The sequence below is a fragment of the Paramisgurnus dabryanus genome, chromosome 18, assembly GCF_030506205.2.
Source record: "Paramisgurnus dabryanus chromosome 18, PD_genome_1.1, whole genome shotgun sequence".
NCBI lineage: Eukaryota > Metazoa > Chordata > Actinopteri > Cypriniformes > Cobitidae > Paramisgurnus > Paramisgurnus dabryanus.
The window spans coordinates 12,209,730-12,228,771 of NC_133354.1; the positions used below are offsets into that span (position 1 = coordinate 12,209,730).

General features: G+C 36.8%; 1 protein-coding gene across 2 annotated transcripts; it reads left to right on the forward strand.

Annotated features, from left to right (window-relative positions):
- Window positions 1-8,785: 8,785 nt before the first annotated feature.
- On the forward strand, window positions 8,786-18,686 carry stom (stomatin). 2 transcript variants are annotated; one of them, XM_065244190.2, is made up of 8 exons: window positions 8,796-8,941; window positions 10,397-10,429; window positions 10,775-10,884; window positions 11,177-11,249; window positions 14,954-15,036; window positions 15,191-15,394; window positions 15,570-15,704; window positions 16,944-18,686. In XM_065244190.2, the coding sequence occupies exons 1-8, from the start codon at window positions 8,881-8,883 to the stop codon at window positions 17,130-17,132; spliced, it is 888 nt and encodes a 295-aa protein (XP_065100262.1). In that variant the 5' UTR covers window positions 8,796-8,880; the 3' UTR covers window positions 17,133-18,686. The 2 variants fall into 2 exon arrangements, with proteins under 2 accessions (XP_065100263.1, XP_065100262.1); XM_065244191.1 differs by lacking the exon at window positions 10,397-10,429 and having other exon boundaries at window positions 8,786-8,941.
- Window positions 18,687-19,042: the final 356 nt, after the last annotated feature.

Below are 19,042 nucleotides of genomic sequence, written 5' to 3' on the forward strand. Positions count from 1 at the left end.
TGATCATCAGCGCTCGGCATTATGGTGATTTATCGCTAGGCGCGCTGCAGAACGGCAATAGATCACACAAGCGGCGGGGGGCCTGGGGAGGAAGAGTAGGAACATGGGACGCAGGGGCCTACAGAAAACCCACCTATGATAAACTGCCCTGTAATGCACAAACAGCACCCGGTAGTCACTCTATCAGAGCGACCGTACCACGCTCTCATAATGCAGCTTTATTACGCACGATTCTGTTATAGTACGCCGCTATGTTTTGTTAACGTGGTTTCTCTCACACTCCAATACCTATATAGTTCATCTGTAAAGAAGATTGAGGAGATAATGCTTTTTTGTTTTATTTATAGTATTTATTCATTATTTTTTTATATGCTTTATTTATAGTGCATTGTTTCTCCTTAATGCATGTTGTGGTAATAAAATGTAGATGAACTATTGTTGTCAATATATGTTTATAGCTCTTCACAGAGTATCTTGTATGCATAGATTTATAAAAACTGTGGTGACTTTGCTGTACAATATAATATTATAGGATTCCTTTGACACTATCTTAATGTTAAATGTTAATTTGAATATATTTCTGTGTTTTTAATGCCCAAACTCCTAAAATTTGTGTAAATGGCTAAAACCTGTATTCCGTCTATCTATTTCTATTATTTTTATTATGTTAATGTATGTTGCTTCCTGAAGAATGTTAAAAACACTGAAAAAAAAATTTAAGGTAAGTGTTTGCAATCAATTTATTTAAGCTACATTTAAACAAAAGTTTTTAAATTTATTTTATTGTACTATTTTTTTTGTTGTTGTTTAAATGTAGCTTAAATAAATTGATTGCAACCACTTACTTTAAAAAAAAAACTGAATAAATTGAATGAATATTTTTTTTCAGTGAACATACAACTAAAGAAATGATAAGTTTAAATCTTAAAATAGGCTTAAAATGCACTATAAAAAGGTAAAGTTGAATACAATTAAAAATATTACGTCAGTTGTTAACACCTAAAAAAAAATAGGTGAAAAAGTAATTTAAGTTGATCTAACTTTTCACATTTTACAGTGTAGTTTTGAAAATGTTATTTTTAGGTTAGAGGTTGTATAAGGCCTAACTTTTTTGTTAAAGATATAAACAAAATCTATTTAAGTTAGAAAAAAATCAAGATTTGTGGAGAGCTTGGTGGACAGTGTAAACACGCTGTAAAAAAAGTTGGATCAACTTTAAAAATTACTTTAATTGGTAACAACTAAAAAGAAATACATTTTTAACTTATATTATTAAGTGAAAAATACTTTGTGAAAAATTTAAATAGAAAAAACTAAAAATAAGAAAATAGTATAGATTTAGATTAAATTTTTCTTAAATTGCAGTTATATAAAAAAAATTGGCCCTAAATCTTTATGTATAATTAAACTGGCTTTACAAGTCCACTGAAAAAAAAAATTATTCATTCAATTTACTAAATCTTTTAAGGTAAGTGGTCGCAATTAATTTATTTAAGCTAAATTTAAACAAGAGTTTTTGTTTTGTTTTTCTATTATTTTTTGTTGTTTAAATGTAGCTTAAATAAATTGAATGTGACCCCTTTAAAAGAAATTAAATTGAATAAATAATTTTTTTCAGTTTCATTTCAACTTACTATTTTAAATTTTTATAAAGTTATTATATTACTTCAAGCAATATTAACTTGTATAAACAGATCATACAGTATCTCACCACTGGTCAAAATATATTAAGTAAAAATATTAAGGTGAAATGACCTTTAAAGCCAATTTGATGAAAATGTAGGCCAAGAAAATATTTTTTACAATGTACAGAAAAATCACGAATAAAAAAGTCAAAACCGCAATAAAAGGAAAAATCCAAAGGTTTCAGTATAAAATTAGGTTTAAATGCAAAATAAATCCTCCGGCTTAACATTCAGCGGTAAAAAGGCAAACCTGTGCTGATGCTGCTGGTACGCTTATAAAAACCAGCCGTGCTGATCACAGCAGACACCTGTTCTCTTATTCTGAAATGGTCAACTCTTCAATCTTTTGACTGATTATAAATGGGATTAAGTTACTTAAAATGCAATATCCATATCCTATCACCGTATGGCCTGGCACGCAAATGACCCACCTTGGACTGTAAATCAGGAATAAAGAGGGACCCTCACATCTGTGACTCACAGGGGCAGGATAAAAAAAGACCAGGAGAAGACGAAAGATGCTGAGAACCTGTACATATGACATCCCCATTGTTAGCTTGTGCAGATGAGGCGGCTCAGCTAAATTGCTAACAATGAGTGGGAGAAAAATCCCCCTTTAACAGGGGGCCAAGGCACACAACACTATTATCATAGTGATTTAAATACACTAATCTCATTTTCTGCATCAGCTAGGGGGCAGACCAAATTTACCGAAATTGGTGTGCGTAGATGCGTGCGTGGCAGATGAAGTGGTAACTACGTTAGGAAGGGGAGGGTGGAGGTTTGAGGTCGAAGGCTACGTGAGATTAATACTCATTTTGTAGATATATTTAGTTTGTGATACTGTTAAGGAGATTTAGTTTGTGTGTGTGTGTGTAAGAGAGAGAGAAGCTGGGGTGTGAAGGCGTAATATCAGATCTGACAACAAAAGGATAGCGGAGGTGAAAAAACCCAGACGCAAGCTGTTTCTATTCTTCTTGTCTTCCGGTCCAGTGGAAGAGTTGATGAAGTTTAAATGAAGCAGAATTAGGAGATCAAGCGGGCAGGCGCGTGCTGATACTATCCGTAAGCCCTCTCCCACAGGAATCCACGAAGCCGGGAATTGAGGACAGGCCAGCTGAAATGGAGAGAAATCGCAGAGAAAGATGGGGATGGAGGGAGACCAGGGACGAGGGTGGGGGTTACGAACGGATGAAGCATTCTCTAAATGTGATAATCTCCAATCACATCTAACATCAATTCTGTCAAGGCTTCGGTTAATGAGCTCACGGTTGCTCGAGCGTTCTGCCGCCTCTTGTTTCTCTCTGATTTCCCCACCGCCCCTATCATCACTGTTATTCTTTTCATTTAATCCTTCTCTATTCAGCTGATTTAAGCAGGGGGACATGGGAAGCCTATTACGCAGGCCTTACTGCTCTTGTCTATCTAAATGCTAACGACGGCAACACCTTGCAGGGATGGAAACGTGTTGGGATGATGAGGGCTAATCTGTCGACTCGAGCACGCTGTTCTGTTGTGTTTTATCAATTTATTATTTGGAAGAATGCAAGGGAGGTGGGCTATTAACGGGGGAGAAATATTTGTCCCTGCTCGCTGACACTTCTTCTCCGAGGTCACTGGCCCTCATCAACGCGCGTTTCCACTCGAGATACATCGGCGAATCGAGTTTTCAACCGCTTCTCGCCCTCTCATATTTGTCTCTCTCTTTTAATATCCACTGCTCAGATATTGATGGAAAAATCACGAGTGTCTTTTATGCCTCACGCTGTTTCTGCATGGAGTTATAGATGTGTTGAATTGATTGGCTGTAGCTGGTGTAGTGGGTTGGAAAGCTTGGGGTAAAAGCTCTGGGTCACCTTGTCTTCCTTTTCGAAGAAGAAAACGTGGTGTTTTCCTGTTGATAAATCTATCTAGCTTAAATTATTATGTTTTGGAACATAACTGGTTATAGTTGGTCTACAGATGGTGAACGCTAGACAAGATGGCATATCAGGTTGCACCTATACCAATTAAGCCCAGCTATGCTAAAATTGTCAAAATATGTAGCCCAGCTGTCATCCTTTTAAAAAGGTCCTAATGTTACATTCGGTACCACTGTGTACTTTTGAGGTACTATACTAATATGAACTCTTTTAGAAAGTGTACCGCCCCAGTGACAGCTCGGGTACATATATTGACCTTTTTCTGACGGTGTAGAAACCATACAGTGTTCCAAAACCAGCAAGGATTAATAAGGTTTTCTTCTCTTTTTTCCACACTGCGTATATGATCACTGTTATTTCTTACATTTTATTTCAGTGTGCCAAAACAAAGAGCCGGAGTAGAAGACGTATGTCCTTTGCTGTCCTTTATTGCGAGCTCTGCTGTCCCCAGTGCACAATTCCTTATTCCTCTGATTCCCCTGTATCAAGGATGCGTTTGATTTCACATAGACCAATGAAACAGCAGTCGGTAAGAACTATCAATCTTTGTAATGCGATCGGTGGATGGTGCACCGTGTGTAAATGTTTGCACAAGCCTTTGTTCAGGCCTGCCGTCAAACACATTCCGTTGAATAGAAGATGCGGGGCAGGCAGGTCCATATTTCTTTCTGTATCCTCTCTCTCTCTCTCTTCCTCTTTCCGAAAGCAGCATGGTATATGGAGCCTGATGAGTGTATTGCCTTTTACAGATCTGTGCATTTTTCATATAGCCTCTGCCTTTATGTTTCATCTACGCCAGCTCAAGAGTGAACAGCTGTGTGGGCCCTAGATCTTCTGCAGCTGACAGAGAACTCATTTCACTGGAAGAGATGGGTCAGGAGGTAGAGGTTTTTTTAGTTTTTGCTGTGCTACCCGCAGTATCAGATGCAATCAGATTTCTACGCATTCAGAAAAACTCACCGGCATCGTGCGCACACCCGGGTAACTGGAATAATAAACAGAAAATTTGATCCGTGTCAGGCGAGACTCGGGGTTTGTGCAGTATTTTACAGTGTGTTGGGCCATTTAGAAGCCCAGAAAAAAGTAATCGTCAAATAATGACAATTATAGTACCATCTAAATCCATTTTGAGTAAGGTGGTTCTTTAATGGCATGTTATTTATACCATACACTCTTTAAAAAAAAGGTTCCTCAAAGGGTCTTACGTTGGGCTGAATGGTTCCATAAAGAACCTCTAACGTCTACACAATATTTTTGTTGGTCAAAAGATTCTTCATAGAGGAAAAAGGTATTAATGAAAGGTAAATATAAATGGTTATTCTAACAACTTATAACTTAAAGTTTCTTTGGGGAACAAAAATTTTTTCTTCTATTGCAACATATGCAACTTTAAACCCTAATGCTAAACGTAATTAAATAGATTAAGTAGTGTAAACTTAATTTATTGAAGAAAATTCTACTAACTTAAATATTTGGACATGCAACATTTTTGTATACATGTTCAAATTTAACATTTAAACTTAACTTTAAACTGACTATTTTTGATTAACATAAACTATTGGTTAACCAAGCACGACTTAAAAATTTCACTGCGTTACTGAAAACATAGTACAGTTTTCTAAAACAGGGGGCCGTGGTCCACTCGGAGGCCTTTAGATGACTTAAAATTACACAAAACAAGCATTTAAATAAACAAAAACAGCTAAAATTATTTTTATAACAAATATATAGTACTATGCAAAAGTCTTAGGCCACCACCACCAGACTTGTTGTTTTAGAAGTTTTAATGTCCATCGATATTTATTTTTACATCTATTTTATAGATAAACAGAAAATACAGGAAATATGTACTAAAAAATTTAAATTTCAGGACTAAATTTCTTCTTTAGGCATCGTCGGTGTTTAGTGTAACCTCTCTTGTCACTAAACACATCTTGAGCATTTTTGAGCAAAATGAAGTAAAAATGCTTATTTCTTTCAAATTAGACATTAGGATTTAATTTTATTTAGGTTTAAGAGATCCTGCAGTTCCTGCTATTGCTCAAGTGGAAGGGGAGTTTTCTCTTAAAACTTGACACATCAGTTTACATTTTTATACAGTTTTTAATACTGTACATTTCCTGTACTTTCTGGATGTATTCTATTAAAGAGACTGAGAAACAATAATATATGATCACTAAAACATTGCAAAAACAACAAATCTAACTCTGGCATGGTGGCCTTACTGTACTGTACATCTGTTAAGTTATACCAAGCTCTAGAATATTTTATTGGGTAGAAATTGTGAGTGGGGAGGACCTTCAAATTTGAGGACGGGGTATCTTGAAGTCAGAAAAGATCCACAGATGTCATTTTGAGTGAAAAGACCAATCAAGTAACCTCAATTCTTTGAGGAGTAACAGCTCCCTCTTGTGATTTAAATGTCACATTGCAATAGGATTCCTGATGGACAATACGCTCTTAAATGTTAAGGTGCTTGACAATGCCACAGAAGGACCATTTTTGGTTGAATGTTAAGGAAATCCTCACTATCCAGAGGACCTCTGTTTTAAAAAAAAAAGTGAAATAAAGGTTCTTTAGATTATTAAAAGTAATAAAGAAGTGTTGCTTCCAAGAACTTCTGACTGAATGGTAAGTTGAGGAACTGAAAAGAGTTCTCCTACTGTGAAGAACCATTTAAGCATCTTGACTATTAAGAGATTGAGTGTACATTGTTTGGCAAAGGAAAACAATTGGATTAGTAATTTTCATGATTCTTGACAAAAACATAATTAACAGCGCCAGGACACAGGAGGGACTTCTTGATGACTGTCAATCAATAATTTTAAATATACAAAACATTAAGCATTAAAACAAACTAAAAATCTTGATATTTCTAAGTGTTACGTTATTTTTACACCCAGTGTAAATATTTTTTTGTTATCTCAAGCTCTAGAATGTTTAACTGGATAGAAACTGTAAGTGGGTTGGCCTTCAGATATTGTTGTGGACAATGGAGGACCTTAAAGTCGAAAAGGTTTATATCCACTGATCTACAGAAAAGTGTAAATCGGTCTGACACTTCTGGGTGAACTGTGTTCAGCAGTCTGTGAAGAGCAGATAGTTTTATATGCAGCAGAATTGATTCGCACACCTTTTCTAAACCTTAGAGGGATTCTGTCAGCAACCATTATAACGGTACAAGACAAAAACAGTAAGAATCACAGGAGAAAAGGTGCGATTTACTGAGGAAGAAAGAGTTCAAGTGAGAAACTGAGAGTAATGCATCAGGCGTATTTTGTAGCTCATCCTCTGTGACTACACAGAGCTTGAGAAAAATCTTTAGCTTTGATGGAAAAGGTCAAACCAGAGCATTTTTTCACACATGAGAAGGCCGTGTAAGGCCCTAACAGGCTGCTGCCGGTCAGTGATGTGCTTTTCTCCCAGCTTGGTGCTTTGTCAATGTGCTGTGACTAAGCCGGGGTGGTCCCATATCTTCTCTCCTTAGCCTAATTAAAAGAGGATTAGACGCCGCGGAGCCCCAGACCACTCCAGCGAGCTGCACATCCGTTCCTCTTACTTTCTCAGGATAATCGCACCTCTAGGAACCACGGTGTGATGGTGAGAGGGGCTGTCTGGACTGATGCCCAGAAAAAATGAAGGGCGTGAGAGGAATGACAGTACGATTCGATTACTTTGACCATGAGAACAGTAACGTCTGCATGCAGTGTATCCATCAAGGACAAATTGAGACAACATGTTAAGTACTTGAGAAAAATTAAGATCTATTTGTTTTTTGAATGTGCATGCTTATGGAAATTCTGCAAACAAAAAATATAAAATGTAGAGTAGGAATAAATAATTGCACTACATAAAACATAAATTTAAAAGAAAGAAATGCACAAATGCCCTACCCAAAAGGGAAAAAACATTTCACAGATTTGTTTTTTGAAAGGCTACAGTAGTATAAGCAGGTGCAAAGATAGGTGCATCAAAATATCAAAATAGATGCATCGTCTAAAAGATATTTTCGTAATCATAGACATGAATCCAATCTGATAAAATATGTATTTTTGGAAGAAATGTCTTTAAGTTTTTCATTATAGTGCCTGTATAGCTTTCACTCCTCATAATGTAGTGAAGTAGTTAGACATTGCATATTATATTAATCGTATATACAAATATATAAAGACATCAAGATAAATTAAGCAATCAATGAAAGGATTTATAAGATAAACAGGCAGTAGTCTACTTTGCAATGCATTTTTTTTACATTTCCTATAATGTAGACTTTCTAAATATCACCATCAATAAAATCTTATTATCTACGAGGGTCTTGCCCAAAAAGTGCACGCTGTACAATTAAAATAATACGTTTCATATGCTACATTTGCAACATTTACTCCTTCACACTAGATGGCGACATTGATTGTTTATGAAGACGCCTTTACGGTTCTGGCTAGAGGAGTTACAGCTACGGGCACATCATCGCGATATGTCGCGTTTAGTGTAAGGTTTTGGAAGTATTATGATGTAAATACAGTTTCTGTCTAGATAGGATACTTTTAGGGCCCAAATTCAATGAAATGTCGGGTTTATGGTTAGGTTTGAGTGTAGTGTTAAAATAAAAACAGCTCACATTCGACGAGATTTTACGACATTTTGTCCCTAGGTATATCCCTTCTAGCCACAGCCAAACTTTACAAGTGTCATTGTAAATGTACCTGTCGCCGCAAATGGCACAGAAAATCGTATAACGTTTTCTCACAAATGCTTTATTTGGTAACTTGCGTGCAAACAACTTTGTTACTCCAATACTTACCAGCGCTGAGAAACGTGACAGAGCCAGCATGACCAAAATCATACCCGCGTGATCCAAGTAATCTTTTTTTTCTCAAAGAAACTACCCTCAGAAACGCATATTATCTATGTAAAGCACAAAGTAAAGCGTTAAACAGGCAAATAATAATTTTGGCCAATCAGAATCAACGTCCAGGCAGCTATGCCCCACCCACGCATCTTTGACTCATACGGCGCTGCGTACACTGACATAAAAGTACCGCGAGAGTGACCCAAAACCTGGTCTCTGAATCGCTCTCGCGGCATTTTGACGTCATACGTCGATAAATTTGCGCAACCTCGCATTAAGTAAAACGTGCCTAAAGACAACAATAATGGCCGCCCACTACGCTAAAGACCAACCCCCATTACACCAAGAGTACGCTGTACCGTTCGTATGACCCGAACTGTCCTGCACAACATCAACCGTGTATAACACAAAGATATCTCCCACAATGGAAGACGGTCGAGAAACAGCTGCGATGAAGGCGCGGGAGAGAAAAGAACGACAGAAAGGTTGGTTACGCTTTATTATAAAGTCACGTGCGTGTGCTGTTGTGTTGTTGTTTGGAAACGAGCTCCATTTCAATTTACTTTTAGTAAATAGATCATGCTATGCATATCGTATTTAAATGTAATTATATCAAGTATGCTTGTTGCGAAACGATCAGCGTATGAAAAAACAGCGTAAGCTTGTTTTTTCCTCGTTTTATTTACGTTGGCTCGTTTATATTGCAACAAGGGTGTGTCTTCATGCCCGCTAACGTTATACAAAACTGGGCAACAACAGGTGATTTTACCCTAAAACACCACAGTCCTAACACTAACACTAACGTTACAATATGAAGAAAAGAAAGCAATTTAAGAAAAACAAGCATCTGTTTTTTTTATCAGAAAAGTATATGTTTTGATAGCACGGTGCCCTAGTGAAAAATCCAGACATAAGCTGGTGAGCTGGTTTTAGCTGGTTTTAGCTGGTCTCCCAGCTTGGATTTAGCTGGTTTTGCTGGTGTAGCAAGCTGGTCTAGCTGTGTTGTGGTCACTTTTAAAGCTGTTCTAGCTGAGTTGTGGTCACTTTTTAAGCTGGTCTAGCTGTGTTTTGGTCACCTTTTAAGCTGGTCTAGTTAGACTTAGATGGTCAGGCTGGGAGGACCAGCTTAGACCAGCTACTGCCACCTTAAACCAGCTACCAGCTTATGCTGGTCTTTGCTGGATTTTCCAGTAGGGTGTGCCTGGGTTTGGCAAAATAATCAGTCTATTATTCAAACTGTTGTACGGTATAGTAAAACAGTGCAATTGCCTGTATAACTTGTTTTCTTTGCACTTGATAAGGTTTAGATTTTGATGCTCAGGACATGACAACGCTGGGTCTTCAATTGATTTATTTGTGCCACATTTAACAAAATAAATAAATTATACAGATGTAATGCTAAATCAGGCCTACATTGAAACTTATCAAAATACATGCATACTTAAAATGTTGGCTTGTTTTGTACATGTGGAGAAACCTTGTTAAACCCAATCATTGGTTGAAACAACCCATCATAGGTTCATTTAAAACCCAACATTCCACCTTTTTAGAATGTGGGGGTTTATTGAAACATGGGGTTTATTTGGATCATGTGGTTGATGGTCAAAGATCTCGCTTGTTAAAACAACATTTTTTAGATTGATTCCAGGTAGAGGTGATCTAATCATCCTACAATTACAGTATTTATTTACAGGACGGCTTAGTAATTGTATCATTTGCATACAATCTTGAGTTTCTCCATGAAGACTCCCATCAGTTTGTATAATTTGCTGAATGTTTTGCATTTGCAAAAGGACCACGTTCTTGTCATTTTTTTTTAGGGCCGATCTTTAGCTCTTAAGTGCTTTTATGTCTTTGGCTGTGCACATTGTTCAGCTTCAATCAATGTTATTGAAAAGGCCACCAATACAGTAGCTTATTATAGTTACGTTTCTCTGTAGATCAGTGGTGTTACACAGTTGATGATGGTAGAGGTAGGTAAAATTTGAAAGCAATGTCAGTTTATGATTTGCTTAATTTTGTTGACTACTTAAGAAAAGAGCTTTTATTTGCCTTGTATGATTGATTTTCTTAATGGAAAGAGTGATGCTCATTTCCTATGTTGTTTTATGTTAATGCCTGTGATGCACTGCTGATAAATGCGCATCCTGCTATTCTAATGCATGCATTACAGTTTTGATATGTTAAAAGATTGTTTTCTTTGCATCTTGTAAATCCATTATGATTTTATACAAGGCATTAGGGTATTGCCCATGTTGTGTGTTATTCTTTTTAATTGCGAAGTAAAATCATGCAAGTTAATTCATGTGGTTTTTCAGGTTTAGAGAACGCAGACAGTGACATTGGCCTGTGTGGATGGATCCTGGTGATCTTCTCTATTTTGCTTACACTGCTCACACTGCCTCTCTCCATATGGATGTGCATTAAGGTACTTAATGTTTCTTCTTTATCTAATGAGACCTCATTGATATATGGCTAAGTACGTCATGTAGTCACATAATGAATTTAAGTAAGTAATGAATGAAAGCTTTTATTGTCATCGTGTAGTTAAGCATACAGCCAAAATGGGAGCACAGCTCTTATTGGATTCAGATCAAAACACAGCATAAATGTAAGAGTAAAAAAGCCTTGGTGTTTTATTTTGGTTATTTGGAAGATGACAGGATAGATACGCGTTTATACTTCTCTTTGTAAGATAAAATTACATCTTGTTCCCATAGATAGTGAAGGAATATGAAAGGGCGATTATCTTTCGTCTGGGTCGCATTTTACGAGGTGGAGCCAAAGGACCAGGTAAGTGAATCAATTTCACACATTTGAAGTGTTTGATCATTGTGATTGAATCAGTGCTGGTGATTTAAGTATCTTGTGTGATCATGGTCATACTATAGTACAACACTGCAATCTCCAATCACACTGTTTACAGCTTTTATCGTTGGGTGTGTGTGTGGTTAAATGTGTCACTTGATGCAGTCTGCTTGTTTGTATTCGTGCTGTGGCTGTCCACCACAATGCCTGCTTGTCACAAGGTGGAATATATATATATATATATATATATATATATATATATATATATATATATATATATATATATATATATATATATATAAGCACTTGTGAGGAAAGAGAGCAAAAGTGATTTGTTTTGCATTTCCTTTAAACTGAATAAACCAGTGTGATTCTAATTTAGAAGATGGGTGCGTTTGTGCATGGACTAACTTATATTAAGGCTTAATATTTTCTTTAGGAGATACAAAGCTACTAGAATCAAATATTCTCGTAGGCACTATGTATTTTTGTATGTCTTGCATGTATTCTGTCACTGTTGCTATCCCTGGTGTGTATTTGTCCATGCTGTGTTTTGGAATATGAATCCACAAGGCTTTCCCTCAAGGTTTAACATGTAATAAAGATAGTCTCTCTTATTAATTGGTCTTCTCACAGATTCTCTGAAAATCAATGTAACTGTTGGCTTTCTTTATCAAAGTTATTCAGCAGTTTGTTTAAAAGCCAATTAATTTAGTTTTAGGGTTATAGATCAGTAAATTTATAGGTCTCTGAAGCCTTCTGTCTGAGGCTCTTGGGGTCTGTTAAACTATCTGTGCTCCTCCTCCCATGCTGTATTTAGAGATAGAAAATGATTGGAATTTTCCACGGTAGGGAATACAAACCACTGAGTAAACTACTGGCCGGTGCATGAAAAAGGTGACTTTTGCCTTTTAAAAGGCAGTAAAGATGCATCAAAAAAGTGTTAAATAAGTGGTACTGTACATGCTTGCATTGCAATGCTTTCCTTTCGATTGTTCGCTGTATTAAATAAATGGAAAATAATATAAAAGCAGTGTGGTTCACACTTAAGAATTCTATGTGAACAACAGATGCTTAACAGATCTTGTTTGTGTAAAACATTTTTGATTTGTTTACAAACTATAGGGATGGTAACTTGCATGCATTAAAGCGATACTCCAGTATCAAAATATCAAAATTACCTCATGATTTACTCACCCTCAAGCAACGTGATATACACATGTCCTTCATCTTTCAGACAAACACATTTGGAGTTATTTTAGTACATTTCCTTGCTCTTTAAAGCTTTATATTGGTAGAAAACAGGGATCAGGGAACTTTAACACCCCCCAAAAGTGCATCCATCCTTCACAGAAGTAAATCACACGGCACCAAGGGGTTAATAAAAGTCATCTGCAGGTAATCTGTGATTATTGTAAGAAAAAAATGAATATTTTAAATTTTATAAACTGTAATAACTAGCTTCCGGTATCTGCTCCATCTTGGACTTGATTTACGGGAGCGCTTTAGCCGAGGGGCAACCTTCCTATCTCTCTGATGAAGCAAATACAGAAGTGATTTAAACTGCAATTCGTCGACTGGCTCCAAGAGGGAGTCAATTACCATTGACCTCCATGTTAAAACTTTACAGCAGAAAATAATGTTTACAGCTTGGTACAAAAAGTGATTTAGGTCTATATAGCTAATTTTGCCCTTCATGACAACTGCGAGGGGTTTTTTTTGTTACTCATCCGTCTATGATATTAAGCCTTAAAGTTCTGCATAATTAAGGGCGTGGCCAATTGAGTGACAGGTGAACTGCCACTGCTGTCACTACAGTCAAGCTAGGCGGGCGTCGTTTCAGCAATCAGTCACATCAACTTCACCCACGTATTGCCTATGGGTGATGTCACGGACATCTTTCTTACAAAATTACATTGATGATTACCCCACAAAAGACCTTTATTAACCCCTTGGAGCCATGTGGATTACCTGTGTGAAGGATGAATTCACTTTTTTGGGCTTAAAAGTCAGAAGTTGATCCCTGATGTCTACCGTTATAAGCTTGGAAAAGCAAGAACATTTAGTAAAACAAATTTGTTAATCTGAAAGATGATGGACATGCGTATCTCAGATTGCTTAAGGGTGAGTAAATCATGGGGTTATTTTGATATTTGGCTGGAGTATTGCTTTAACTACCATTTGAAAGGTCACAGTTACACACACAGAAAGAGAAAGAGACCTGCTTGTCTTTCTGGTCACACATTTCCGAACTGCTGGCTGTCCTCTTTTCTTTCTCTAGTCTTTTAATTTTTCACTAAGGACTTTGGAATGGTGCACACATTTTGACACAAAGTGTCCTTTTACCTTTGTCCCAAGTTTGAACATCTATAGTTTAATCATTTTATACCTACTAAATCGTTGTTGCATGTCTTCCTTCAAAAATGTGCTTGTTTGTTGTTTTTGTCTGTTATCATATATTTAAGGAATAGTAAATCTTCTAAAAAAAATCCAGATAATTTACTCACCACCATGTCATCCAAAATGTTGATGTCTTTCTTTGTTCAGTCGAGAAAAAATTATGTTTTTTGAGGAAAACATTGCAGGATTTTTCTCATTTTAATGGAATTTAATAGAGCCCACCACGTAACACTTAACTCAACACGTAACAGTTTTTTTCAACGGAGTTTCAAAGGACTCTAAACGATCCCAAACGAGGCATAAGGGTCTTATCTAGCGAAATGATTTTCATTTTTGACAAGAAAAATAAAAAATATGCACTTTTAAACCACAACTTCTCGTCTAGGTCCGGTCCTGTGATACGCCAGAGCGACCTAACGTAAATGCGTAGTAACGTAGAGAGGTCACGTGTTACATATATGAAACGCACATTTGCGGACCATTGTAAACACTAAACTGACACAAAGACATTAAGTAGTATCATTCCACATACAACAATGTCAGAACGGTCCTCTTTCAAAACACTCGTAAACACTGGGGCGTAGTTTCTCGTTCGTCCTCTGTGACCTCTTGACGTCATGACGTATCACAGGACCGGACCTAGACAAGAAGTTGTGGTTTAAAAGTGCATATTTTTTATTTTTCTTGTCAAAAATGACAATCGTTTTGCTAGATAAGACCCTTATGCCTCGTTTGGGATCGTTTAGAGTCCTTTGAAACCCCGTTGAAAAAAATTGTGAAGTGTTAAGTGTTGGGCTCTATTAAATTCCATTAAAATGAGAAAAATCCTGCAATGTTTTCCTCAAAAAACATAATTTCTTCTCGACTGAACAAAGAAAGACATCAACATTTTGGATGACATGGTGGTGAGTAAATTATCTGGATTTTTCTTTTTAAAAAATGGACTATTCCTTTAAGTTTGGTTGAAGGTTCTCCAAAAATGTTGTAAAGGCCAAATGGTTTGCAAGTGTAATTCAATAATTTAAAAGTTAAAGCATATTAGCACCAAATAAACCTGTTTGTTTACTTTTATGTGTAATCACACAGTAATGAACTGGTAATAGTTGTTAATATTATGCATAAAAAGATGCATGTGATTATTTAGTCAGCTGACTCCTGCTGGCAGTGAGAATGGAATCTGATTGGCCTCTAGACATTCACATTATGCAGCTCATAGAGAGGATTCTGTTTTAGTGTCTGCCAATGTTGCCAAGTGTTTCTTATTGTATTTATGTGTTTTCCTGATGCAGGCCTTTTCCTTATCTTGCCCTGCACCGACAGCTTTATTAATGTGGATATGCGCACCATCACCTTTGATATTCCACCTCAGGAGGTGAGACCACAAACATATCACACACACACATACACACATTCTTTTTTTTCTTCTTAAAATTGTAAGCAATTCCATTTTGTACTCCATTGCTTAAATTGCAACTTCAAAAGAAGACCAAGTTTATTTGTTTCCCTCTGCTGATATTTTCTCATAGGTGCTGACAAAAGACTCGGTGACAGTGAGTGTAGATGGTGTGGTCTATTACCGTGTACAAAATGCCACACTGGCAGTCGCTAACATCACCAATGCTGACGCAGCCACACGTCTGTTGGCACAAACCACCCTGAGGAATGTTCTGGGCACAAAAAACCTGTCAGAGATCCTGTCTGACCGAGAGGAAATTGCCCATAGTATGCAGGTAAAACACATTAATGTTCAAATTTTTTTAATCTTAAACTTTGCACTATGATCCAGATGAATGTTTATCTGGCATCCTTTATAAAACTTCAAGGCAGTCATGTTTGGCTCAGAATGTCATCCTGAAGATCGCAAGGATTAGGGTATTTAAAGCTTGGCTCTTTGTTTTTTCTTAGTCTACTCTGGATGATGCCACAGATGATTGGGGTATTAAAGTGGAACGTGTGGAGATCAAGGACGTTAAACTGCCCCAGCAGCTCCAAAGAGCAATGGCAGCTGAAGCTGAAGCAGCCAGAGAGGCCAGAGCTAAGGTGTGCTATTGTTACTTTATTGCATGTGAAAATGTTTTCTGTAAGAAGTGTAGACATACGCTTCACATTAGACAAAGACCACTGCAAAAACTCTTAACTGCATTAATATACAAAGGAAGCAGGAACTTTTGACCAGTTTATCTGTTGATTTATATGTATGTGTCATTTCCAGCTATGGGGATCTGTTAACCACTTCTGTGTATAATCTATGTGTATATGTTGGCCCCCTTAAAATATGCCCCTACTCTTAACCATGGGAATGGAAATGCAGTGTATTTTTAGTGCACGAATAGTCTTCAGTGCTAAATTTAGATCATGTATGTTTTCTTCAAATGAATGGCCCTGTCTACATTAACCACTGTCCTGGTTAGTAAAGCATAAATCTATCTGCACGGCTGCTCACAGCAAGTACTTTGATCCAAAATCACTTACAATACATTTATTATATTACCAGTTCCCCTTAACAGATTAAAGGATTAATTGAGCGAACAACAGTGGCGGCTCGTGACTGCTCACCCGAGGGGCGCAAATTCAAAATATGTGTTCAGAGTGTCGTGTGTTGCTCGTGTTTTCAAAATATGTGTCTGTTGCATCATGTGAAGCATGTGCAACAAATGTTTTGTCAAAATAAGTGCCTGCTGCACACGTGTCAAAACCATTTATGATAAAAGAGAAACGCTCACGTTCACAAAATACATGCAAGACACTCCCTTAACAGTAAACTCTGGTTACGCATAAGATTATGCGAGTATCTGGCAACCGCAAGCATCTATTTTATCATAAACCCTTTAGACGCATTTGCAGCAGGCACTTATTTTGACAAGACACGTGATGCACACAGGATCGCTGGATGCCCAGAACACATATTTAGAGAAAAATTAACCACACACATGACAAGCTGCAAACATGTGGTGACTAACTTCGCATCGAGCGCCCTCGATAAAAGAAGTCATCCGGCCGCAACTGGCGAACAATGACTTTTTTTTGTACTAAACTTTTTTATTTTTGGGTGTATTCTTCCTTTAAGTGTCTTTCTCAAGAAAATAAGTGACATCAGACTTCGATTTTTGGTTTTACTTACTACCCCAGTTGTTCAAAAACAAGTCTTTGTAGAGGGGGTTATTTTTTCGTGTGGTATACCAGTGTTCCAATTGAGGTCAGCTCATAGACACCAGACCTGCATTCTTACCCAGCTTAGTGCACTTTTTATTGTTACCCCCATCTTCCTGCTCTGTGTAGGTGATCGCAGCAGAAGGTGAAATGAATGCTTCACGGGCACTGAAGGAGGCATCACTGGTGATCGCCGAGTCCCCTTCCGGTTTGCAGCTCCGCTACCTCCAGACCCTCAACACGATCGCAGCGGAGAAGAACTCCACCATCATCTTCCCTCTGCCCATTGACATGATACAGTCTTTTATGAAGCACTGATAGAGTCACACAAACACATACACATCCATGCAGAAGTCAACAGGACTAAATTATATAACATAATCTGTTTATAGTGGGGTCCAAAAGTCTGAGACCAAATCTGGGATTTCAACCCAGTTCCTTTGTGCAAAAGGTCAGATTAAAGCTAGATTTTGCTTAAAGGAACAGTATGTAGGATTGTGGCCAAAACTGATATTGAAATCACAAAACTTATGGCTAAAACTGGTACTGCAATCACACAACTGGTGGCCAATACACAACATGACAACATAAACATCAGTCGAGGGCTGCAACTCCACTTTTTAAATGACAATATCCTGGCCAGACCACTGTTGTCAGTGATATAAGTATTTGAAATGAACATGATTTCTTAATATCTAGTGACATATCAGGGCCATTTTATGATTAATTGATATACATTTCTTACATACTGTTCCTTTAAACTTGTACAGTCCATCGCAACTGGAGTGCATGCTATTATTAAAGCAAAAGAACATGCCAAGCACTAAAAAGTGGTGTTTTTTACTTATGCTGATAGTTTCATTTTAATGAACAAGATATTAAACCTTCTTTTAATAGTCTCAGTGTTTTAGACCCCACTATACAAACACTGCATATATACTCAGACATTCTCTGATGTATGACCTGTAGATGTTTCCAGTAAAATTAAGAAACCCACCTTATTTTTTCACACCGAAAATTTTAAGTTAATAAATTACAGCGATTTATTACCTTTTCTAGATTGATAATTTAGGGAACATCTGCTTGTCATATGAGTGTATGTGTGCGTATGTGTTTTTCCAAGCATGCTTAACCAAATCCAAATGGGATATTTAGATAGTATCAGATGTCGAGACATGAATTGACATCTGTGCTTATTGTGCCTAACAGTTTTTCTCCCAGAGAAAATGTAATTACCACTGTCTATCAATACATAAAGCCTTAAGCCATATTAATTTACATTATGACAATATTTACATGTTTACATGGCTCTTTTTTAAACCAGGGGTTTAGCATTCATATCGATTTCATATGACATCATGCTTATTTTATCATGACTCAAACTTTTCAATGCTTCGGATCATTGCTGCTGGATATTTTCATATGTAATCTTATCTTTGTAATCACAATGCAGTGGTTAAACAGATGAAGACAGAACATGTCATTGTTTTTGTTATGAGTGTATTTGCTGCTTTGTATATCAGCAGATTGAATTACAGAATATTTTCAGAGCTCATTAAAGATGTGAATCTGCTGGTAAGCTTATAAAGGCTGGTGAAAAAATATATTATTCAAATATTTTAAGCTTCATCCGTCTGTTACAAATCTATACGTGTAAAAATCTATATTTTGTGTTTTAACTGATGTAACTGATGATCTTTTTTGCTTGACTACTCACTTTCATGTACATTTTAATACTAAATGGTTTTTTTTGGCACTGTATTTGTATGCATATTTTTTTAATTGCAATTTCTTCCATTTCCTTTAGTAGATCATGTTGCGTCGTAGTATTTCAAGACTTCTAAATACATAAACACTTTATCTTCAAACAAATTTTTGATTTATTGAATGACTGATTTAAAGAACACACTGGAAACTTAAAGGTTTTGGTTCTTTATTGTATTACTAAGAAAACCATTTGTTTGGTACAGAATGAATTGCACAAGCAGCAGTCTGAAATAATGCTCTGATTTTCTAGCGAATTTCAGCACTTTTTGCATGGTATGGGGTCTGCATAGAGGAGTAGTGCTCGCTGTGATCATCAAAGAGTTAACCTAAACATATGTTAACAATTATCTAAGCTTTATAAATAGACATAAGGCAGGGTTTCAGCCCTTTCAGTTTTAACATTCCATATGGACTTCTAGGAAATGATGTTTAGATAACATTGAGAACAATGCAGTTGCTGA

What these genes read in the sequence shown, in the direction of transcription:
- stom (XM_065244190.2), top strand. Translation starts at nt 8,881, where the DNA reads ATGGAAGACGGTCGAGAAACAGCTGCGATGAAGGCGCGGGAGAGAAAA. An exon ending in GAGAAAAGAACGACAGAAAG is followed by an intron (nt 8,942 to 10,396) that starts GTTGGTTACGCT and finishes GTTTCTCTGTAG; the next exon opens with ATCAGTGGTGTTACACAGTT. An exon ending in CCAGAGAGGCCAGAGCTAAG is followed by an intron (nt 15,705 to 16,943) that starts GTGTGCTATTGT and finishes TGCTCTGTGTAG; the next exon opens with GTGATCGCAGCAGAAGGTGA.